This window comes from Oncorhynchus clarkii, chromosome 5 (assembly GCF_045791955.1).
Source record: "Oncorhynchus clarkii lewisi isolate Uvic-CL-2024 chromosome 5, UVic_Ocla_1.0, whole genome shotgun sequence".
In the NCBI taxonomy this organism is placed as follows: domain Eukaryota; kingdom Metazoa; phylum Chordata; class Actinopteri; order Salmoniformes; family Salmonidae; genus Oncorhynchus; species Oncorhynchus clarkii.
The window spans coordinates 2,416,073-2,441,162 of NC_092151.1; the positions used below are offsets into that span (position 1 = coordinate 2,416,073).

Below are 25,090 nucleotides of genomic sequence, written 5' to 3' on the forward strand. Positions count from 1 at the left end.
ATTGTGTTTCATGGGATATCACTATTGTGTTTCATGGGATATCACTATTGTGTTTCATGGGATATCACCATTGTGTTTCATGGGATATCACTATTGTGTTTCATGGGATATCACTATTGTGTTTCATGGGATATCACTATTGTGTTTCATGGGATAAAGAAGCTTTGATTGGATGTTTCTGCTTAAGTCTGACGACACATGGGAGAGTGTGTTTCTCTGATTCTAATGTGTGTGGCAACAGTGTTAACTGAGTGACAATGTTGCTGTGATGACATAGACAGTATTCTGTTTGCCTTGGGGGAGAGTGAAAGAGGGAAGAGGGCGAGAGAAGGGTGAGAGAGAGGGAGGAGGGGAGAGGGAAAGTGCATGACTTGAACTTCCTAAGATTGTCAGGGAAGTTGAACTGAGATTGACCTGTGAACGAGGAAGTGGAGCATAGTGCAGTACATAATCACGCTGATATTACTGAAAGACAGTGTTGATAGTTTGACATGATGAACAGCTAGACAAGGTTTTTCTATCTGAAATAATCATTTTAACTCACAAAAGTAGAGGTTTGTTTTATCGCCTGGTAGCTTTGATGTGTATGGGAGACGTTTTTTATGATGAGAGACTTTTTTTTATTTGCGCAGTGGAAAATACACTAAAGGAAAATAGTTTTCCTGAGGCCTGTATTAAAATGGCGTGTACAGTAATGTAAACAAGCTGTGTATGTTTATGTGTCCATGTGTGTCTGTGTGTGTGATGGTCCTCAGCGTGATAAATCCACAACAGATAAATATGCAAGTCAAGGTGAGTAACAGGAGTGTCTGCTTTTCTAGCTTCACATCACAATGCTATTTGATTAGCATAAGGCTAAATGTATTACTGGAAATCCAAATTGTGTCTGCTATTTCCAGATGTCTTTAACATGTACAGGTGTCTCTTAATATGAGAATGCTTCTTGGGCGTATGATACAAAAACAACACAAATCCTATAATTAAATCAAGCTGAATTTGGTCTCGGGAACTTGAAAAGAAAGTAGTAATTTCTTGAATTAATAAATTTGTGTTGATAGTTTATATTTGGTGGGATAATGCAGTTTGCCATGAATACAAAACCATTTAAGGGTCTGGGAACAAATGAGGAAGTAGCAGAACAGCGATAACACACTATACAGTAATAATGTAAATGCCATGTAGAGCACATTTGCAAGTGTTAAATTCTTGGTATAAAGGGTTATGAATGCAATATCTGAGTGTTTATTCTAGTGGGGTTAACACCAGTGGTATATCTGAGTGTTGAATCTAGCGGGGTTAACACCAGTGGTATATCTGAGAGTTGATTCTAGCGGGGTTAACACCAGTGGTATATCTGAGTGTTGATTCTAGCGGGGTTAACACCAGTGGTATATCTGAGTGTTGATTCTAGCGGGGTTAACACCAGTGGTATATCTGAGTGTTGATTCTAGCGGGGTTAACACCAGTGGTATATCTGAGTGTTGATTCTAGCGGGGTTAACACCAGTGGTATATCTGAGTGTTGATTCTAGTGGGGTTAACACCAGTGGTATATCTGAGAGTTGATTAAGATTGCTTTATTTACAGTTATAACCGCAAAAGGCTTTGCTATACTCTTTTACCATATATACCACCATCCAAAGTGGAGAGCTCCATGATTGAAGCTCTGTAGGTTACAGTGGAGTAGACCCTAGTGGGAGGGGGAATAGGTTACAGTGGAGTAGACCCTAGTGGGAGGGGGAATAGGTTTCAGTGGAGTAGACCCTAGTGGGAGGGGGAATAGGTTACAGTGGAGTAGACCCTACTGGGAGGGGGAATAGGTTTCAGTGGAGTAGACCCTAGTGGGAGGGGGAATAGGTTACAGTGGAGTAGACCCTACTGGGAGGGGGAATAGGTTACAGTGGAGTAGACCCTACTGGGAGGGGGAATAGGTTACAGTGGAGTAGACCCTACTGGGAGGGGGAATAGGTTACAGTGGAGTAGACCCTAGTGGGAGGGGGAATAGGTTACAGTGGAGTAGACCCTACTGGGAGGGGGAATAGGTTACAGTGGAGTAGACCCTAGTGGGAGGGGGAATAGGTTACAGTGGAGTAGACCCTAGTGGGAGGGGGAATAGGTTACAGTGGAGTAGACCCTAGTGGGAGGGGGAATAGGTTACAGTGGAGTAGACCCTAGTGGGAGGGGGAATAGGTTACAGTGGAGTAGACCCTAGTGGGAGGGGGAATAGGTTTCAGTGGAGTAGACCCTACTGGGAGGGGGAATAGGTTTCAGTGGAGTAGACCCTAGTGGGAGGGGGAATAGGTTACAGTGGAGTAGACCCTACTGGGAGGGGGAATAGGTTACAGTGGAGTAGACCCTAGTGGGAGGGGGAATAGGTTACAGTGGAGTAGACCCTAGTGGGAGGGGGAATAGGTTACAGTGGAGTAGACCCTACTGGGAGGGGGAATAGGTTACAGTGGAGTAGACCCTAGTGGGAGGGGGAATAGGTTACAGTGGAGTAGACCCTAGTGGGAGGGGGAATAGGTTACAGTGGAGTAGACCCTAGTGGGAGGGGGAATAGGTTACAGTCGAGTAGACCCTACTGGGAGGGGGAATAGGTTTCAGTGGAGTAGACCCTAGTGGGAGGGGGAATAGCTGATGTGATAAAGAAGCAATCATATTCATGTGTAAAACCCTACCTATGTTTGTATGTTCGCCCCTTGTATGTTCATATTCTGCTTCTATTGGTTTATATAGTAGGCTACTTTTATTCACAGTTATACGCCTATATAATTATTTTGTCATTAAAAAGAAAATCTGTAATTTTGTGACTAATTCTCTATTATTATTTGATTCATTATGCAGCAGATCAGTTTCCCTGTTGGTCATTTTACAGTCTTTTATCACCTAATAAAATACTGTCACTGTTAACACTCACACTGATTCACCTCTCTCACACACACGCACTCACACTGATTCACCTCACACACACGCACACACACGCACACACACAAACACACACACACCACTGGTGTACTGGACACCCCCACAGCAACCACTGGCATACACACACACTGATTCACCTCACACACACACACACTGGTTCACCTCACACACACACACACTGGTTCACCTCTCACACACACACACTGATTCACCTCACACACACACACTGATTCACCTCACACACACACACTGATTCACCTCACACACACACACTGATTCACCTCACACACACACTTATTCACCTCTCACACACACACTGATTCACCTCACAATCACACACACACACCACTGGTGTACTGGACACCCCCACAGCCACCACTGGCATACTGGACACCCCCACAGCCACCACTGGCATACTGGACACCCCCACAGCCACCACTGGCATACTGGACACCCCCACAGCAACCACTGGCATACTGGACACCCCCACAGCCACCACTGGCATACTGGGCACCCCCACAGCCACCACTGGCATACTGGACACCCCCACAGCCACCACTGGCATACTGGACACCCCCACAGCCACCACTGGCATACTGGACACCCCCACAGCCACCACTGGCATACTGGACACCCCCACAGCCACCACAAGGTGGGGGGGGGGTACATGAGCTCCTGTAGCCCCTGTCATCAATCGTCTTCTTTTTTTTAAATGTAATAAATAATTTTGACATTAACCCGCCAAAAAACTAATTGATAAACCTTTACGTTGTGTGTATCTGTTTTCGCATTTTTGGTGTGAAAGAGGGACTCGAGGCCGTAGGCGGAATGCGGCCTACCCTGTTCATAGCTAAACTGCTACAGGAAATCCTAGGCCTCGATTACAACACCACCCTTGATAGTGCACACAGAAGCTTACAGTCCGCACGAAAGAATGGGGAGATGCCCAGACCCATCATAGTCAAATTCCACTACTTCCAGGAGTAAGAGGATGTCCCCCGTAAGGCATCACGAGCGGCTGCCATCACCTACGACGGCCAGAATATTCGCATTTACCCAGACTACACGGCAGCAGTCATGAAGAAGAGCTCAGCCATTCAGCCTACCCTGACCTCGAGCCTGCCTGACCATTCAGCCTACCCTGACCTCGAGCCTGCCTGACCTCGAGCCTGCCTGACCATTCAGCCTACCCTGACCTCGAGCCTGCCTGACCATTCAGCCTACCCTGACCTCAAGCCTGCCTGACCATTCAGCCTACCCTGACCATTCAGCCTACCCTGACCTCGAGCCTGCCTGACCATTCAGCCTACCCTGACCTCGAGCCTGCCTGACCATTCAGCCTACCATGACCTCGAGCCTGCCTGACCATTCAGCCTACCCTGACCTCGAGCCTGCCTGACCATTCAGCCTACCCTGACCTCGAGCCTGCCTGACCATTCAGCCTACCATGACCTCGAGCCTGCCTGACGATTCAGCCTACCCTGACCTCAAGCCTGCCTGACCATTCAGCCTACCCTGACCTCGAGCCTGCCTGACCATTCAGCCTACCCTGACCTCGAGCCTGCCCTGACCATTCAGCCTACCCTGACCTCGAGCCTGCCTGACCATTCAGCCTACCCTGACCTCGAGCCTGCCTGACCATTCAGCCTACCCTGACCTCGAGCCTGCCTGACCATTCAGCCTACCCTGACCTCGAGCCTGCCTGACCATTTAGCCTACCCTGACCTCGAGCCTGCCCGACCATTCTGTCTGCCCTGACCTCGAGCCTGCCCGACCATTCAGCCTACCCTGACCTCGAGCCTGCCCAACCATTCAGCCTACCCTGACCTCGAGCCTGCCTGACCATTCAGCCTACCCTGACCTCGAGCCTGCCTGACCAATCAGCCTACCCTGACCTCGAGCCTGCCCGACCATTCTGTCTACCCTGACCTCGAGCCTGCCCGACCATTCTGTCTGCCCTGACCTCGAGCCTGCCCGACCATTCAGCCTACCCTGACCTCGAGCCTGCCTGACCATTCAGCCTACCCTGACCATTCAGCCTACCCTGACCTCGAGCCTGCCTGACCATTCAGCCTACCCTGACCTCGAGCCTGCCTGACCATTCAGCCTACCCTGACCTCGAGCCTGCCTGACCATTCAGCCTACCATGACCTCGAGCCTGCCTGACCATTCAGCCTACCCTGACCTCGAGCCTGCCTGACCATTCAGCCTACCCTGACCTCGAGCCTGCCTGACCATTCAGCCTACCCTGAGCTCGAGCCTGCCTGACCATTCAGCCTACCGTGACCTCGAGCCTGCCTGACCATTCAGCCTACCATGACCTCGAGCCTGCCTGACCATTCAGCCTACCCTGACCTCGAGCCTGCCTGACCATTCGGCCTACCCTGACCTCGAGCCTGCCTGACCATTCAGCCTACCCTGACCTCGAGCCTGCCTGACCATTTAGCCTACCCTGACCTCGAGCCTGCCCGACCATTCTGTCTGCCCTGACCTCGAGCCTGCCCGACCATTCAGCCTACCCTGACCTCGAGCCTGCCTGACCATTCAGCCTACCCTGACCTCGAGCCTGCCTGACCAATCAGCCTACCCTGACCTCGAGCTTGCCTGACCATTCAGCCTACCATGACCTCGAGCCTGCCTGACCATTCAGCCTACCCTGACCATTCAGCCTACCCTGACCATTCAGCCTACCCTGACCTCGAGCCTGCCTGACCATTCAGCCTACCCTGACCTCGAGCCTGCCTGACCATTCAGCCTACCCTGACCTCGAGCCTGCCTGACCATTCAGCCTACCATGACCTCGAGCCTGCCTGACCATTCAGCCTACCCTGACCTCGAGCCTGCCTGACCATTCAGCCTACCCTGACCTCGAGCTTGCCTGACCATTCAGCCTACCATGACCTCGAGCCTGCCTGACCATTCAGCCTACCCTGACCTCTAGCCTGCCTGACCATTCAGCCTACCCTGACCATTCAGCCTACCCTGACCATTCAGCCTACCCTGACCTCGAGCCTGCCTGACCATTCAGCCTACCCTGACCTCGAGCCTGCCTGACCATTCAGCCTACCCTGACCTCGAGCCTGCCTGACCATTCAGCCTACCATGACCTCGAGCCTGCCTGACCATTCAGCCTACCCTGACCTCGAGCCTGCCTGACCATTCAGCCTACCCTGACCTCGAGCTTGCCTGACCATTCAGCCTACCATGACCTCGAGCCTGCCTGACCATTCAGCCTACCCTGACCTCGAGCCTGCCTGACCATTCAGCCTACCCTGACCTCGAGCCTGCCTGACCATTCAGCCTACCCTGACCTCGAGCCTGCCTGACCATTCAGCCTACCCTGACCTCGAGCCTGCCCGACCATTCTGTCTGCCCTGACCTCGAGCCTGCTCGACCATTCTGTCTGCCCTGACCTCGAGCCTGCCCGACCATTCAGCCTACCCTGACCTCGAGCCTGCCTGACCATTCAGCCTACCCTGACCTCGAGCCTGCCCGACCATTCTGTCTGCCCTGACCTCGAGCCTGCCCGACCATTCTGTCTGCCCTGACCTCGAGCCTGCCCGACCATTCAGCCTACCCTGACCTCGAGCCTGCCTGACCATTAAGCCTACCCTGACCTCGAGCCTGCCCGACCATTCTGTCTGCCCTGACCTCGAGCCTGCCTGCCCCCCTGTAACTTTTAAATTCTGACCTGGTTAAAGAACTTCTGCCTCTACTCAACCTGCCTGTTTTCCTGCCCCTTGTATTTTAATAAATATCAGAGACTCGAACCATCTGCCTCCTGTGTCTGAATCTGGGTCTCGCCCTGAGTCGTTATAGTAGGAACTGGCCATGACAGACCCAGCAGACTCGGACCAGCTCCACAACACTGTCTCCCTGCAGGGAGTCACCATTGAAGAACATGAGGAGCTACTACAGAGCCTTATGGAAGGTCTCCATATGCTGTCGGGATGCCATGACCCCTTATGCCATAGTTCGTACATCTCAATTATCAGTAGAAACAATATTGGTTTAATAAACAAGTCAGCCATATCAGCTATGAGGCTGAATGAACTGTTTTGCTTCCAGACAAGGCTCTGCTGATAGCCAGGTGTAACAGTGGTAAGCTGTTGGGACTCTGCTGTTGTGACAGCTTTATGTAGGCCTTAACAGTTTGTGGGCACCGTTTGTCATCGTTATCAGTGGCGGATTTAGGTACAGGCGACATGGGCAGTCGCCCTGGGTGGCATCTTGCCGGGGGTGGCACGGAGCGCCTGCACAAAATAATAATATTAATAACATAAATACATTAGAATGTTGACATTTGCGCGATCGGTTTTCTATCGCTCATTTGCACGTCATGTCAATTATATCATGTCCCCGTGTGGGACTGTGGGTCAATTAACCTTGTCGGAGTGGGCGCCCTGATTCTAGTTGGTGAGCTAGGCAGGCTACTGCCTGGGAAGATCTCACACTCAGAAGTACGAGATGGGGGGAGGGGGTTAGGTTGACCTCAGGTCTCCCCACTAGAAGCCAGAGGTAAGGAGAGCAGTGACCTCAGGTCTCCCCACTGGAAGCCAGAGGTAAGGAGAGCAGTGACCTCAGGTCTCCCCACTGGAAGCCAGAGGTAAGGAGAGCAGTGACCTCAGGTCTCCCCAACGGAAGCCAGAGGTAAGGAGAGCAGTGACCTCAGGTCTCCCCACTGGAAGCCAGAGGTAAGGAGAGCAGTGACCTCAGGTCTCCTCACTGGAAGCCAGAGGTAAGGAGAGCAGTGACCTCAGGTCTCCCCAACGGAAGCCAGAGGTAAGGAGAGCAGTGACCTCAGGTCTCCTCACTGGAAGCCAGAGGTAAGGAGAGCAGTGACCTCAGGTCTCCCCACTGGAAGCCCGAGGTAAGGGCAGTGGGGGAATCTATCAAATAGCGCACCTCTAACTTTGCACAGTACCAATGCAGTTAGTAATGCAATTAGTTGTGTAATTTAGTCTGGTGTGTTTCTTGTTTGAAGTGCAATAATTAGGTTATCTTCTTTATAAGTGTGTTATTCTATTTGTGTGATATAGGATGTGTGTCATTTTGTTTTATTTATGTATTTTTTCTTAGCAATAGGGTAAGAGAAATAATTAAATTCTCTTTTTTGTTTTGTATTTATATACTACAATTTGTTTCTCTTTGACTTTGTTACTTTTTGATATTTATGGGTCTTATTTTTGTATATATAGTTTTAAATGTTTGAATTATTTATTTGTGCTGTTCCTAATGTCTGAATAAAAAATGACAGTTAGTAGTGCAGATTGGTGCCTTTTTGAGGGGGGGGGGGGGGGGGGGGCTGATTGGTTCGCCGAGGGAGCAATACTGGCTAGAACCGCCACTGACCGTTATAGAGCAACTAATATATTGTTCAGTGTTATGTAGTGGCTTTGCTGGCAAGCATCTAAAAAAATGGGGGAGCTTGCCCCATCAAGATTTACATGATAAAATCGCCACTGGATAAAACATTGCCTTTATAGAGCTGATATAGGCTATGTTCCCACAGTGGCGCAGGGGACACACTCTTCACGCTGTCCCCCCCCCCCCCCCCCCCCCCCCCCCCACAAATTGAATACAGATCTACATTGGTGTACTGACATCGAAATAGTTGTAAAGACAAAACCATTGAACCAAAGAGATTGTATTCATTCATGTGGAAATGTTACTCGTGCAGAATAAATATTGTCCCTGAGCTAACTTCCCTAAACTGTCGTCCCAGTCCTATCCAGTCTTTTGTCATCATGTACGTAGCCTACTCGGCGGCTCTGTTTGAAACACGGAACTACTGTAGGAGGTGAATGGGTAGGGTCGTGATTAGCACATTTCAACAGACTCAGGTGGCAGTCCTTGGTGAAGTTTGGCGCCAGGGTCAGATAGTTACACCGAGTCTGGTGGGTCTTGTTGTTTCACCACCTGTTGATTTTTATCGGGACTAATCATGTTGCCATTGGGGACACTGCGTAAACGCATCGAGCCAGTGGTCCTATGTGCCCAAATAGCGAGCGCGTTTTTCGACACCGGCTTGCAGATGGTGGTAAAAGAGCAATGCGCCATTGCGACTGATGCGCTTAATCCAACCCCCACCGAGGACAGCCGGCAGAAAGCTATGTCCAACTTTTACATGATATATAATATGCTGTCCAAGTTCGTTCCGATCCTACCCGCCATTATCTTAGCCAAGGTAAGCCAGCAATTTCTCGATTGGAATTTTAACACTGTTCGCTCAATTTCAATACCACACAATGACAGCCTAGTTTTGCACTATCACAGGGGTCTGAAACTCCTGGTTTACAGGCCGTATCAGCAAGTCACATTATGATGGCTTGCAAAGAGTTATATATTTCCTATTGGAATCCAGCCAGAGTTAAGATGGCACACAATTGGAACTTTTAAATGCGTGCAACTGCAGTTAGAATGACTGCCAAGGTAGGGAAGATTGATAAATGAGACCGCCTAAACCATCTAAACTGGAACAACTATCTCAACGGGTGAAGTAAGTCTTACAGATTTGATTAATTTAGAAACATTTGTTATTTATCTTTTTGTAGTGTAATATCAATGAATCAATCAATGTGCAGAAACATAGATTTAAAAAAAAAAAACAATTCTATAAAGCAACCTGAAACAAAGTATGCTGGACAATATGATCAGACCCCTCCCATATCTTTTTCACCCAAAGAATTAACGGAAATGAACTCAACACAGTCGAGTAACAACAAACGTAATTTATTCCCTGCAGGTGGTTTCAATTTCAATCCCACTGGTGTTAACCCCACTAGAATCAACACTCAGATATACCACTGGTGTTAACCCATCTAGAATCAACACTCAGATATACCACTGGTGTTAACCCCACTAGAATCAACACTCAGATATACCACTGGTGTTAACCCCACTAGAATCAACACTCAGATATACCACTGGTGTTAACCCATCTAGAATCAACACTCAGATATACCACTGGTGTTAACCCCACTAGAATCAACACTCAGATATACCACTGGTGTTAACCCCACTAGAATCAACACTCAGATATAACACTGGTGTTAACCCCACTAGAATCAACACTCAGATATACCACTGGTGTTAACCCCACTAGAATCAACACTCAGATATACCACTGGTGTTAACCCCACTAGAATCAACACTCAGATATACCACTGGTGATAACCCATCTAGAATCAACACTCAGATATACCACTGGTGTTAACCCCGCTAGAATCAACACTCAGATATACCACTGGTGTTAACACCACTAGAATCAACACTCAGATATAACACTGGTGTTAACCCCACTAGAATCAACACTCAGATATAACACTGGTGTTAACCCCGCTAGAATCAACACTCAGATATAACACTGGTGTTAACCCCACTAGAATCAACACTCAGATATAACACGTTTTGCCTCAACACCGAGATTTAAACAGCCACACATTTTCTGTGTAGACTTTGTGTTTGGAAATCCTTGACAGTCTTTACTTTATACCCTACTGTTGTAACCTACTTAAATTGCTGAAGCAACTATACGTATTTTATATACGTCTGAAGAAATGCTTTCACTTATTCATTTGTTAATTCATTCATTTGTTCATCCATCCAAGGTAGGTGACCTGGGGTACCGGAAGATCCCCATCGTGATCCCTCTGGTGGGTTACCTGGTCTCCAGAGTGGTCCTGCTCCTGGTCATAGTGATGGATCTCCCGATACAGGCTATGTTCGGCGGGGTGGTGGTCCACGGACTCAGCGGCGGGTTCTGCTCCTACTGGGCCGGGGTCATGGCCCTGGTGTCGCTCACCTCCTCCGAGGAGGACCGCTCTCTCCACATGATGCAAATGGAGCTGGTCTATGGCATAGCTGGACTCATCGGTAGTTTGGTGTCTGGGCACCTCTTCCAGTTGTACAGTGTGGACTTTAAACAGGGGACAGTGTTAGTGAGCCTGAGTGTCTTCCTCTACTTTGTGTGTCTCGTCTACACAATGTTTATCTTTCTAATGCCAACTGTCTCGCCAAGCGCACAAGAGCGCAACGAGACCAACGGTATCGACACGCAATATTCCAAGAATATTCTGAACATTCTGCTTCTTTTTGCGGGTGGGATTCTATATGACGTGGCGGTGGGAGGAGGAATGGAGATACTGGTGACCTTTGAGATGAAGGAGCCACTGAACTGGAACGCCACCCAGGTGAGTTGAAATGCATTACATTTTTTGGGGGGGGGGGGGGGGGGTTAAAATATGTGTGTGTGTGTGGATTTGTAGCCTGAGTGCTGGTCTGTTGTGCCATCATGCCACTTCTGTCCCTGTCATACCAAACATGTTTAAGAAGGAGTTGGAAAGATAGCGCCAACAGATCCAGGCTAGTGCATTTGGTCCCAGAGGGTAACATTTTAAAACATCCATTAAAACACATTTCCAAACCAGAGCCCTCTATTGCAGAGTTGTGAGACAATTAGCTATTGTTATAGAGGGCTCTGGTTAAACCAAAACACATCAACAGGTAGGTTACGGTAACGCCGCCGGGTTCCTGGTCTTCCTGACGAGCTTCCTGGGTGTCATGGTAATGTCCAGATGGGTGAGTGACGTCACCCTCATCATCATCGGCATGGTGTCCTTCGCTGCCGGGATCTACTTCATGGCCTTCGTCACGGCAACGTACATGTTCTATCTGGGTAAGAGGAAGTTCATCATGACTGGTTTGATTTCAGACAATATTACAATGTAAAACACAGGGTCCACAGTGAACGACAAGGCTCCTCTTTATTACAGTTAAAACCAGGTTAAACACACACACACACACACACACAGACAGACAGAGATAGAGAGAGAGAGAGAGAGAGACACAGCAAAAGAGAGATACAGAGAGAGAGACACACAGAGACAAAGAGAGAAAGAAGGAGAGAGAGACATAGAGACAGAGACACCGAGAGAGAAGGAGCGAGACATCAATGATTTGCGTAACCTGTAAACCTTGACAGAGATGAGGAAGTGAAACACTGCCAAGGATGTGTTAAAAGGAAGCGTCACCTTATTTATTTAAAAACTAATCTTATCTTCACACTGTCAAGTCTCTCTCAGCCCCTTCAAATTGTGGACTGTAAATGTATTATTACTGGAAACTAGAAGGGGGACTCGCCTAGGGACTTGAGTCAACAGAAATGTGGTTACACCCTTTACACACTCACTCACTGCTTTCTTACAAAATCCCACAGCAGACACAATATAATATAATATAAAATGACAGCTGACAGAATATAATAGATAGCTGACAGAATATAATAGATAGCTGACAGAATATAATAGACAGCTGACAGAATATAATATAATAGATAGCTGACAGAATATAATATAATAGATAGCTGACAGAGTATAATATAATAGATAGCTGACAGAATATAATAGATAGCTGACAGAATATAATAGATAGCTGACAGAATATAATATAATAGACAGCTGACAGAATATAATATAATATAATAGACAGCTGACAGAATATAATAGATAGCTGACAGAGTATAATATAATAGACAGCTGACAGAATATAATATAATAGATAGCTGACAGAGTATAATATAATAGATAACTGACAGAATATAATATAATAGATAGCTGACAGAATATAATATAATAGATAGCTGATAGAATGTATTATAATATAATAGACAGCTGACAGAATATAATATAATATAATAGACAGCTGACAGAATATAATATAATATAATAGACAGCTGACAGAATATAATAGATAGCTGACAGAGTATAATATAATAGACAGCTGACAGAATATAATATAATAGATAGCTGACAGAATATAATATAATAGATAGCTGATAGAATGTATTATAATATAATAGACAGCTGACAGAATATAATATAATATAATAGACAACTGACAGAATATAATATAATATAATAGACAACTGACAGAATATAATATAATATAATAGACAACTGACAGAATATAATATAATATAATAGATAGCTGACAGAGTATAATATAATAGACAGCTGACAGAATATAATAGATAGCTGACAGAATATGATATAATAGATAGCCGACAGAATATAATAGATAGCTGACAGAATATAATATGACAGCTGACAGAATATAATGTTATAGATAGTTTACAGAATATAATATAATAGACAGCTGACAGAATATAGTATAATATAATAGACAGCTGACAGAATATAGTATAATATAATAGACAGCTGACAGAATGTATTATAATATAATAGATAGCTGACAGAATGTATTATAATATAATAGACAGCTGACAGAATATAGTATAATATAATAGACAGCTGACAGAATGTATTATAATATAATAGACATCTGACAGAATGTAATATAATATAATAGACAGCTGACAGAATGTATTATAATATAATAGACATCTGACAGAATGTATTATAATATAATAGACAGCTGACAGAGTATAATATAATAGACAGCTGACAGAATATAATAGATAGCTGACAGAATATGATATAATAGATAGCCGACAGAATATAATAGATAGCTGACAGAATATAATATGACAGCTGACAGAATATAATGTTATAGATAGTTTACAGAATATAATATAATAGACAGCTGACAGAATATAGTATAATATAATAGACAGCTGACAGAATATAGTATAATATAATAGACAGCTGACAGAATGTATTATAATATAATAGATAGCTGACAGAATGTATTATAATATAATAGACAGCTGACAGAATGTATTATAATATAATAGACATCTGACAGAATGTATTATAATATAATAGACATCTGACAGAATGTATTATAATATAATAGACAGCTGACAGAGTATAATATAATAGACAGCTGACAGAATATAATAGATAGCTGACAGAATATGATATAATAGATAGCCGACAGAATATAATAGATAGCTGACAGAATATAATATGACAGCTGACAGAATATAATGTTATAGATAGTTTACAGAATATAATATAATAGACAGCTGACAGAATATAGTATAATATAATAGACAGCTGACAGAATATAGTATAATATAATAGACAGCTGACAGAATGTATTATAATATAATAGATAGCTGACAGAATGTATTATAATATAATAGACAGCTGACAGAATATAGTATAATATAATAGACAGCTGACAGAATGTATTATAATATAATAGACAGCTGACAGAATGTATTATAATATAATAGACATCTGACAGAATATAACATAATATAATAGATAGCTGACAGAATGTATTATAATATAATAGATAGCTGACAGAATGTAACATAATATAATAGACAGCTGACAGAATATAATATAATAGATAGCTGACAGAATTAGAAAGCTGATCTTGTCACTTAACTCTTCAGTTGTGTTTTGTTTTAATTCACAGCCTAACATATACTTATTCCTTTCAGCACGAGCTCTCACACTGTTCGCCCTGATTCCCATGCCCACCATCCGTGCCCTATTGTCTAAACAGGTCAACGGCTCGTCATATGGTGAGTTCTATAATACAAGTTCTATAATACAAGTTGACAGAATATAATACAATAGACAGCTGACAGATAATAAAATTGTCTCTAGTTCTATTGCCCCCGTCTCTAGTTCTGTAGCCCCCGTCTCTGGTTCTGTAGCCCCAGTCTCTAGTTCTATAACCCCCGTCTCTAGTTCTATAACCCCCGTCTCTAGTTCTATAACCCCCGTCTCTAGTTCTATAACCCCCGTCTCTAGTTCTATAACCCCCGTCTCTAGTTCTATAGCCCCAGTCTCTAGTTCTATAACCCCCGTCTCTAGTTCTATAACCCCCGTCTCTAGTTCCGTAGCCCCCGTCTCTAGTTCCGTAGCCCCCGTCTCTGGTTCCGTAGCCCCCGTCTCTGGTTCCGTAGCCCCCGTCTCTGGTTCCGTAGCCCCCGTCTCTGGTTCCGTAGCCCCCGTCTCTGGTTCCGTAGCCCCCGTCTCTGGTTCCGTAATCCACGTCTCTGGTTCCGTAATCCACGTCTCTGGTTCCGTAGCCCACGTCTCTGGTTCCGTAGCCCACGTCTCTGGTTCCGTAGCCCACGTCTCTGGTTCCGTAGCCCACGTCTCTGGTTCCGTAGCCCACGTCTCTGGTTCCGTAGCCCACGTCTCTAGTTCTATAACCCCGTCTCTAGTTCTATTACCCCCGTCTCTAGTTCTGTAGCCCCCGTCTCTAGTTCTGTAGCCCCCGTCTCTAGTTCTAGAGCCCCCGTCTCTAGTTCTAGAGCCCCCGTCTCTAGTTCTAGAGCCCTCGTCTCTAGTTCTATAACCCCGTCTCTAGTTCTGTATCCCTCGTCTCTAGTTCTATCACCCCCGTCTCTAGTTCTGTAGCCCCCGTCTCTAGTTCTGTAGCCCCCGTCTCTAGTTCTAGAGCCCACGTCTCTAGTTCTAGAGCCCACGTCTCTAGTTCTAGAACCACGTCTCTAGGTCTTATTTCCCCTGTCTCTAGTTCTAGAGCCCCGTCTCTAGTTCTATTACAACCGTCTCTAGTTCTGTAGCCCCCGTCTCTAGTTCTGTAGCCCCCGTCTCTAGTTCTATAACCCAGTCTCTAGTTCTATAATCCCGTCTCTAGTTCTATAGCCCCCGTCTCTAGTTCTATAGCCCCCGTCTCTAGTTCTATAGCCCCCGTCTCTAGTTCTATAGCCCCCGTCTCTAGTTCTATTAGCCCACGTCTCTAGTTCTATTAGCCCACGTCTCTAGTTCTATTAGCCCACGTCTCTAGTTCTATTAGCCCCCGTCTCTAGTTCTAGAGCCCCCGTCTCTAGTTCTATTAGCCCCCGTCTCTAGTTCTAGAGCCCCCGTCTCCAGTTCTAGAGACCCCGTCTCCAGTTCCAGAGCCCCCGTCTCCAGTTCCAGAGCCCCCGTCTCCAGTTCCAGAGCCCCCGTCTCCAGTTCCAGAGCCCCCGTCTCCAGTTCCAGAGCCCCCGTCTCCAGTTCCAGAGCCCCCGTCTCCAGTTCCAGAGCCCCCGTCTCAAGTTCCGTAGCCCCCGTCTCTAGATCCGTAGCCGCCGTCTCTAGATCCGTAGCCCCCGTCTCTAGTTCCGTTGACCCCGTCTCTAGTTCCGTAGCCCCCGTCTCTAGTTCCGTATCCCCCGTCTCTAGTTCCGTAGCCCCCGTCTCCAGTTCCGTAGCCCCCGTCTCCAGTTCCGTAGCCCCCGTCTCCAGTTCCGTAGCCCCCGTCTCTAGTTCCGTAGCCCCCGTCTCTAGTTCCGTAGCCCCCGTCTCTAGTTCCGTAGCCCCCGTCTCCAGTTCCGTAGCCCCCGTCTCCAGTTCCGTAGCCCCCGTCTCCAGTTCCGTAGCCCCCGTCTCCAGTTCCGTAGCCCCCGTCTCCAGTTCCGTAGCCCCCGTCTCTAGTTCCGTAGCCCCCGTCTCTAGTTCCGTAGCCCCCGTCTCTAGTTCCGTAGCCCCCGTCTCTAGTTCCGTAGCCCCCGTCTCCAGTTCCGTAGCCCCCGTCTCCAGTTCCGTAGCCCCTAGCCCCTAGTTCCGTAGTCTCTAGATCCGTAGCCCCCGTCTCTAGTTCCGTAGCCCCCGTCTCTAGTTCCGTAGCCCCCGTCTCTAGTTCCGTAGCCCCCGTCTCTAGTTCCGTAGCCCCCGTCTCTAGTTCCGTAGCCCCCGTCTCTAGTTCCGTAGCCCCCGTCTCTAGTTCCGTATCCCCCGTCTCTAGTTCCGTAGCCCCCGTCTCTAGTTCCGTAGCCCCCGTCTCTAGTTCCGTAGCCCCCGTCTCTAGTTCCGTAATCCCCGTCTCTGGTTCCGTAATCCACGTCTCTGGTTCCGTAGCCCACGTCTCTGGTTCCGTAGCCCACGTCTCTGGTTCCGTAGCCCACGTCTCTGGTTCCGTAGCCCACGTCTCTGGTGCTAGAGCCCCCGTCTCTGGTGCTAGAGCCCCCGTCTCTAGTTCTATTACCCCTGTCTCTAGTTCTATTACCCCCGTCTCTAGTTCTGTAGCCCCCGTCTCTAGTTCTGTAGCCCCCGTCTCTAGTTCTGTAGCCCCCGTCTCTAGTTCTAGAGCCCCCGTCTCTAGTTCTAGAGCCCCCGTCTCTAGTTCTATAACCCTGTCTCTAGTTCTGTAGCCCCCGTCTCTAGTTCCGTAGCCCCCGTCTCTAGTTCCGTAGCCCCCGTCTCTAGTTCCGTAGCCCCCGTCTCTAGTTCCGTAGCCCCCGTCTCCAGTTCCGTAGCCCCTAGCCCCTAGTTCCGTAGTCTCTAGATCCGTAGCCCCCGTCTCTAGTTCTGTAGCCCCTGTCTCTAGTTCTGTAGCCCCCGTCTCTAGTTCTATTACCCCCGTCTCTAGTTCTGTAGCCCCCATCTCTAGTTCTGTAGCCCCCGTCTCTAGTTCTGTAGCCCCCGTCTCTAGTTCTAGAGCCCCCGTCTCTAGTTCTAGAGCCCCCGTCTCTAGTTCTAGAGCCCCCGTCTCTAGTTCTAGAACCACGTCTCTAAGTTCTATAACCCCAGCTCTAGTTCTATAACCCCGTCTCTAGTTCTATAACCCCGTCTCTAGTTCTATAACCCCGTCTCTAGTTCTATAACCCCGTCTCTAGTTCTATAACCCCGTCTCCAGTTCTAGAGCCCCCGTCTCTAGTTCTATAGCCCCCGTCTCTAGTTCTATAGCCCCCGTCTCTAGTTCTATTAGCCTCCGTCTCTAGTTCTAGAGCCCCCGTCTCTAGTTCTAGAGCCCCCGTCTCCAGTTCTAGAGCCCCCGTCTCCAGTTCTAGAGCCCCCGTCTCCAGTTCTAGAGCCCCCGTCTCCAGTTCTAGAGCCCCCGTCTCCAGTTCTAGAGCCCCCGTCTCCAGTTCTAGAGCCCCCGTCTCCAGTTCTAGAGCCCCCGTCTCCAGTTCTAGAGCCCCCGTCTCTAATTCTAAAACCGCTGTCTATACCAATCAGTTGGGTATATTAAGGTAATGTTAGGGTGAAATCAGTAGGGTATATTAAGGTCATGTTAGGGTAAAATCAGTAGGGTATATTAAGGTCATGTTAGGGTGAAATCAGTAGGGTATATTAAGGTCATGTTAGGGTGAAATCAGTAGGGTATATTAAGGTCATGTTAGGGTGAAATCAGTAGGGTATATTAAGGTCATGTTAGGGTGAAATCAGTAGGGTATATTAAGGTCATGTTAGGGTGAAATCAGTAGGGTATATTAAGGTCATGTTAGGGTGAAATCAGTAGGGTATATTAGGGTCATGTTAGGGTGAAATCAGTAGGGTATATTAAGGTCATGTTAGGGTGAAATCAGTAGGGTATATTAGAGTCATGTTAGGGTGAAATCAGTAGGGTATATTAGGGTCATGTTAGGGTGAAATCAGTAGGGTATATTAGGGTCATGTTAGGGTGAAATTAGTAGGGTATATTAGGGTCATGTTAGGGTGAAATCAGTAAGGTATGATGGTGAAATCAGTAGGGTATATTAGGGTCATGTTAGGGTGAAATCAGTAGGGTATATTAAGGTCATGTTAGGGTGAAATCATTAGGGTATATTAGGGTCATGTTAGGGTGAAATCAGTAGGGTATATTAAGGTCATGTTAGGGTGAAATCAGTAGGGTATATTAAGGTCATGTTAGGGTGAAATCAGTAGGGTATATTAAGGTCATGTTAGGGTGAAATCAGTAGGGTATGATGGTGAAATCAGTAGGGTATATTAGGGTCATGTTAGGGTGAAATCAGTAGGGTATATTAAGGTCATGTTAGGGTGAAATCAGTAGGGTATATTAAGGTCATATTAGGGTGAAATCAGTAGGGTATGATGGTGAAATCAGTAGGGTATATTAAGGTCATGTTAGGGTGAAATCAGTAGGGTATGATGGTGAAATCAGTAGGTTATATTAGGGTCATGTTAGGGTGAAATCAGTAGGGTATATTAGGGTCATGTTAGTAGTTAGCTAGTCAGTGGTCAGGAGAGATTGTGTGTCTCTAAAGGGTCAATGACGGACTGGACATCTGGAGCTCCGGGAGTCCTCCCGGTGGGCCGCTTGACAATTGGGGCCGGTGCGCCATTTCCAGTCAATCATCTCAGACTAGTGAGTCTGAAGGCGGCAGAGAGGAGAGAGAGCAACCTATTGTTGAGCCCAGCGATACCAATTCAACTGTTAGTCAAGGTTTGGCAGCTGAAGCGGTAAGACAGAAGACAATAGGGAGAAGGTAAGCAACGTTTGGGTTAGGCTAGCTGGCTATTTAGCTATATCGGGTCCCCATGTGCAGTTGTAAACCGTAGTCTGGCTTTTTTTATGGCGGTTTTGGAGCAGTGAATTCTTCCTTGCTGAGCGGCCTTTCAGGTTATGTTGATATAGGACTTGTTTTACTGTGGATATAGATACTTTTGTACCTGTTTCCTCCAGCATCTTCACAAGGTTCTTTGCTGTTGTTCTGGGATTGATTTGCACTTTTCTCACCAAAGTACGTTCATCTCTAGGCGTCACCTTCCTGAGCAGTATGAAGGCTGCGTGGTCCCATGGTGTTTATACTTGCGTACTATTGTTTGTGCAGAGGAACGTGGTACCTTCAGGCGTTTGGAAATTGCTCCCAAGGATGAAGCAGACTTGTGGAGGTCTACAATTTTTTTTCTGAAGCAGCTTATACGCTAGATGACAGCAGTATTGACCATGGCAACTTTTTAGAGATGATCATTCTGCTGGGAAAGTACAAACTGTGTATTTTTTAAATTTTATTTAACCTTTATTTAACTAGGCAAGTCAGTTAAGAACAAATTCTTATTTTCAATGATGGCCTAGGAACAGTGGGTTTGCCTGTTCAGGGGCAGAACGACAGATTTGTACCTTGTCAGCTCGGGGATTTGAACTTGCAACCTTCCTCTTACTAGTCCAATGCACTAGGCTACCCTGCCGCCCTATAGGGTAGCCTGCCGTATGAAAGAGTATCTCACTACCTGCATCGGGAAAAGCAAAACACTGAGTCCTGGTCAAGAAGGGGCAGGGGCTCTCTAATCACTCTTATCAAAGACCACCATCGATAACGTCATTACCACCATCCAACACACAATGCAGGCCACCATATCAAGTGAAATCCAGGAAGCTGGTATGTTTTCAGTCCAGATTGACGCTACATTACAACACAAGGTCAATACCCTGTCATAGTCAGATATGTGACGAATGTCGTCCATGAGAGGCTTGTGGCTGTGGTGAAATGCAAGGCATCCACTGGACATTACTTTGTCCAGGTACTGAGTGAAGTTCTGCAAAACAGTCCAGATTGACACTATGCAGGACATTACAACACAAGATCAAATGCTCTCTCATAGTCAGATATGTAACGAACGTTGTCCATGAGAGGCTTCAGCAAGTGCATTGGTAATTCCACTGATGGAGCCTCCAGTATGCAAGGCCAGTATAAAGGCTTCTCTGCCGTGCTCTCTGCAAAGTCCACCAATCGAGTGCTTGTGTGGTGCTATGCACAGGATGTGAAGACTACACAACCAGGACTATGGAGGATCAATGAACCTGAGGGAAATGAAGACGAGGTAGAGATGGTGAACAAGAACTGTTCATCTGGCAAGGACTGTCCAGTGTGTTGCTACCATATTCTTAGTCAGTACAACCTATTGACCGACGCATACCACATCCTGGGCCTTGCTTACAGGTTCCTACTTACCCTGTCAGTAACCCAGGTAATGAGCGGAGCTTCTCTACTCTGAAATTCATCAAGAGTAGGCTCAGGAGCGCACTCTCTCAACAGCACCTGGATGCATTTATGCTAATGGGTACTGAGCGAGATGTTTTAATTGCCCTTGACAGTGACCTGGTTTATAGATGGCATTGCTGAGAGAAGTGAGTTACTGCAGAAATTGCCAATTGAAAATATTTGTATTTTATCCTATGACTTGCCTACACACCAGTCTTTTCGCCAACAAATTTATCCCTGTCTTGTTGATTTTACTGGTCAGATGGTTCCAGAGATTCTTGCCACCTTGCTGCCAGTGACATTGTGCCAATATGGGCTCCTTCTAGCCAGCCTCCTCCTAAGAGCAACACGTTCCCCTTGTTCTATTTTATTTACGTTATTATTATAAATATTGTTCAGTAATCTTGTTTACATAAAGTGTGGTGTGGGTTGTGTGGGTGGTGGTGTATCGCTGGGTGGGTTTTGGTCAAAATGTACAGGGACATTTTTCATTCCCAGTCTGTCCCTGGGTATAGTTAGTATTAGCTTGTCAGTCAGGTGTGGTCAGGATGGATAGTGTGTCTCTCAACATCATATCCTTTACCTTCCTGACAGTCCTTAACTGGAAGTGAACCTGCATGCCACAGAATAAGGGAACAAACAGGAAGCTCTGGCAAATGGCAACCTAATCCTGTAGGGAACAGGAGACCTTTATAGTGCACTACGAACCCCTTCACTCCTGTAGGGAGCAGGAGACCTTTATAGTGCACTACGAACCCCTTCACTCCTGTAGGGAGCAGGAGACCTTTATAGTGCACTACGAACCCCTTCACTCCTGTAGGGAGCAGGAGACCTTTATAGTGCACTACGAACCCCTTCACTCCTGTAGGGAGCAGGAGACCTTTATAGTGCACTACGAACCCCTTCACTCCTGTAGGGAACAGGAGACCTTTATAGTGCACTACGAACCCCTTCACTCCTGTAGGGAGCAGGAGACCTTTATAGTGCACTACGAACCCCTTCACTCCTGTAGGGAACAGGAGACCTTTATAGTGCACTACGAACCCCTTCACTCCTGTAGGGAACAGGAGACCTTTATAGTGCACTACGAACCCCTTCACTCCTGTAGGGAGCAGGAGACCTTTATAGTGCACTACGAACCCCTTCACTCCTGTAGGGAACAGGAGACCTTTATAGTGCACTACGAACCCCTTCACTCCTGTAGGGAACAGGAGACCTTTATAGTGCACTACGAACCCCTTCACTCCTGTAGGGAGCAGGAGACCTTTATAGTGCACTACGAACCCCTTCACTCCTGTAGGGAACAGGAGACCTTTATAGTGCACTACGAACCCCTTCACTCCTGTAGGGAGCAGGAGACCTTTATAGTGCACTACGAACCCCTTCACTCCTGTAGGGAACAGGAGACCTTTATAGTGCACTACGAACCCCTTCACTCCTGTAGGGAACAGGAGACCTTTATAGTGCACTACGAACCCCTTCACTCCTGTAGGGAGCAGGAGACCTTTATAGTGCACTACGAACCCCTTCACTCCTGTAGGGAACAGGAGACCTTTATAGTGCACTACGAACCCCTTCACTCCTGTAGGGAACAGGAGACCTTTATAGTGCACTACGAACCCCTTCACTCCTGTAGGGAGCAGGAGACCTTTATAGTGCACTACGAACCCCTTCACTCCTGTAGGGAACAGGAGACCTTTATAGTGCACTACGAACCCCTTCACTCCTGTAGGGAGCAGGAGACCTTTATAGTGCACTACGAACCCCTTCACTCCTGTAGGGAACAGGAGACCTTTATAGTGCACTACGAACCCCTTCACTCCTGTAGGGAACAGGAGACCTTTAGGGATGCACCCTTGTTGTCGCTAAGTAAATAACTATAACAAAGCTTTCGTTACGTTAGTATGTGGTTGACCCAGAACAGGCACTCTGGTGATTCTCTTCCCTGTTCTACTGTGACGAGGTTAAAAGGGGAAGTTACAACTACCGTAGCAAGCAGACAAGTCAACCTTTTGCACACCACCACCACCACCACAGCATGAATAGATTTACTTTCTGCCAACAACTTTACTCAACTGGAACTATCTGACCAGCTAGTGTATCCAGTTCTGCTTCCTTTAAGGGCTCTGTGTAGAGTTACAGTGGTTGGAATTTAAAGGCAATGTGCCCGCATTAGCGGGAGACTCCATTTACAGGTAAATGCTGCATATGTCAGCTCAATCAGAATTACCTTAAAATGTAGGTTACGCAATCTGTAAGGTTTCCACGATAGAGATTGAATAGATCCCTAATCATTTGAAAAAGGGAGCACTACACTGATTTGGCAGAGAAAAAATTTGTAAATGCCTTTCACCCATTGACATAATGCTTTCATCTGCTCCTCTCAGACCTACAGTGTGTGGTGTACCAGCTTCCTCTACGGACACTGGTAGGAAACTGCAGCAGACAGACAATGCTAACTGACATGTCTTTTCTCTTCACAGGGATCACCCTCATCTCACTGCAGCTGTCCTTTAAGATCGCCAGCCTGGCCTACACTCCCATCTACACCAAGGTGTACCAGGCTACGCTGGACTGGTTTCCCGGGTTCGTCTTCACCCTGTCTAGCATCTTCACCGTCCTCGCCACCATACCTGTCAGGTAAGATGTGACATCATCAGTCCTCACCAACATACCTGTCAGGTAAGAAATGACATCATCAGTCCTCGCCACCATACCTGTCAGGTAAGATATGACATCATCAGTCCTCACCACCATACCTGTCAGGTAAGATATGACATCATCAGTCCTCACCACCATACCTGTCAGGTAAGAAATGACATCATCAGTCCTCGCCACCATACCTGTCAGGTAAGATATGACATCATCAGTCCTCGCCACCATACCTGTCAGGTAAGATGTGACATCATCAGTCCTCACCACTATACCTGGTCAGGTAAGATATGACATCATCAGTCCTCGCCACCATACCTCAAATCAAATCAAATGTATTTATAAAGCCCTTCTTACATCAGCTGATATCTCAAAGTGCTGTACAGAAATCCAGCCTAAAACCCCAAACAGCAAGCAATGCAGGTGTAGAAGCACGGTGGCTAGGAAAAACTTGCTAGAAAGGCCAGAACCTAGGAAGAAACCAGGCTATGAGGGGTGGCCAGTCCTCTTCTGGCTGTGCCGGGTGGAGATTAGAAACCTAGAGAGGAACCAGGCTCTGAGGGGTGGCCAGTCCTCTTCACATTTTCTGATGTAACAATCTGTAGCTAGTTTTCTTGGCTTCCAGAACACAAAAACTGAAGTAAACTTCCCACTTTCTATTTGTTAACCTTAAATAAAAATAGCAAAACTAAAGAAAATATAAAAAAATGTTAGTATAAAAATGTTAGTCTCTAAACAAGATGTATATAAATGTATAAAAAGATGTATATAAATGTATAAAAAGATGTATATAAATGTATATATTTTTGTGGAGTGCCACATTCCATGTTGTACTTGTTGAGCCGACGTTTCATATTCGGTTCCACGCATTACAAAGTGATTTAGGATCAGCTCTTACCATCACAGCCCAAACCTTCAGGCACATCAGAAACAATAAGACCGATATATAAGGCCTGGATCAGAATTTATAACAAGCGCTAACAAAGGTAATTATTTTGTGCGGAAGCACAACGTGTCACGGAGAGTTGTGAAATAGCCTCTATTGGTGGTTAATAAGTAGAGTTAAACGGTATGATAGACAACGTAGCCTTGTTATCAGGTAGGCTACATTTCACAATCAAATTCCTGAGGCATTGTAATTGCAACAGGTACCAAGCGTAACGAAGAAGGTTATCACCTAGGCAATAAAAATACACCTAGGCAATAAAAATACACCTCAATCTCTCACCCATACCTGTCAGGTAAGATATGACATCATCAGTCCTCACCACCATACCTGGTCAGGTAAGATATGACATCATCAGTCCTCGCCACCATACCTGTCAGGTAAGATATGACATCATCAGTCCATTTAGCAGACACTTTTATCCAAAGGAACGTACAGTCATGCGTAGAAACATTTTACATACGGGTGGTCCTGGGAAATCCACCCACTATCCTGGCATTACAAGCGCCATGCTCTATTGACTCAGGTCCAGAGGACATCATACCCCTAAGTACAGTGTAAGTACAGGTTGTTGTTACACTGAATGGTGACACAGTAATAAGGGCCCTGTAAATGTAAAGTGTAACCACTTTTCCTTTGTAACATGTGTTTTCTTCTCCTCCAGCGTGGTGGGCTGCAGAGCTGGCCGTGCTGACGGTTATGAAAGGATCCTGGGGGACTGAGGGTGGTGAGGTCATCGTGTCACCACGTCAGGCTATGAGACAATACTGGGGGGGTACTGTGAATGTTGGGGAAACTGCACTATAACGAGCCTTTGATTGAATCCCAGCCTGAGACTGAGCCAATGGACATGAACTGACGGGGTATTAATGAGAAGAGTGTTGACATTCTCCAGAGGTTGACTACCCATGGCCTTAATATAGAATA

The 25,090-nt window shown here is 46.5% G+C and overlaps 1 protein-coding gene across 1 annotated transcript; it reads left to right on the top strand.

Moving 5' to 3' along the window:
- The first annotated feature begins 8,868 nt into the window (after positions 1-8,868).
- Positions 8,869-25,065, top strand: LOC139409819 (solute carrier family 46 member 2-like). The gene is made up of 6 exons (XM_071155202.1): positions 8,869-9,111; positions 10,535-11,116; positions 11,430-11,601; positions 14,338-14,421; positions 23,049-23,205; positions 24,828-25,065. The coding sequence occupies exons 1-6, from the start codon at positions 8,869-8,871 to the stop codon at positions 24,883-24,885; spliced, it is 1,296 nt and encodes a 431-aa protein (XP_071011303.1). The 3' UTR covers positions 24,886-25,065.
- The last annotated feature ends 25 nt before the right edge of the window (positions 25,066-25,090 follow it).

Coding starts and splice junctions, on each gene's coding strand:
- LOC139409819 (XM_071155202.1), top strand. CDS start 8,869: ATGTTGCCATTGGGGACACTGCGTAAACGCATCGAGCCAGTGGTCCTA. Junction 11,117..11,429: donor TGAACTGGAACGCCACCCAG/GTGAGTTGAAAT, acceptor ACACATCAACAG/GTAGGTTACGGTAACGCCGC. Junction 14,422..23,048: donor GGTCAACGGCTCGTCATATG/GTGAGTTCTATA, acceptor TTCTCTTCACAG/GGATCACCCTCATCTCACTG.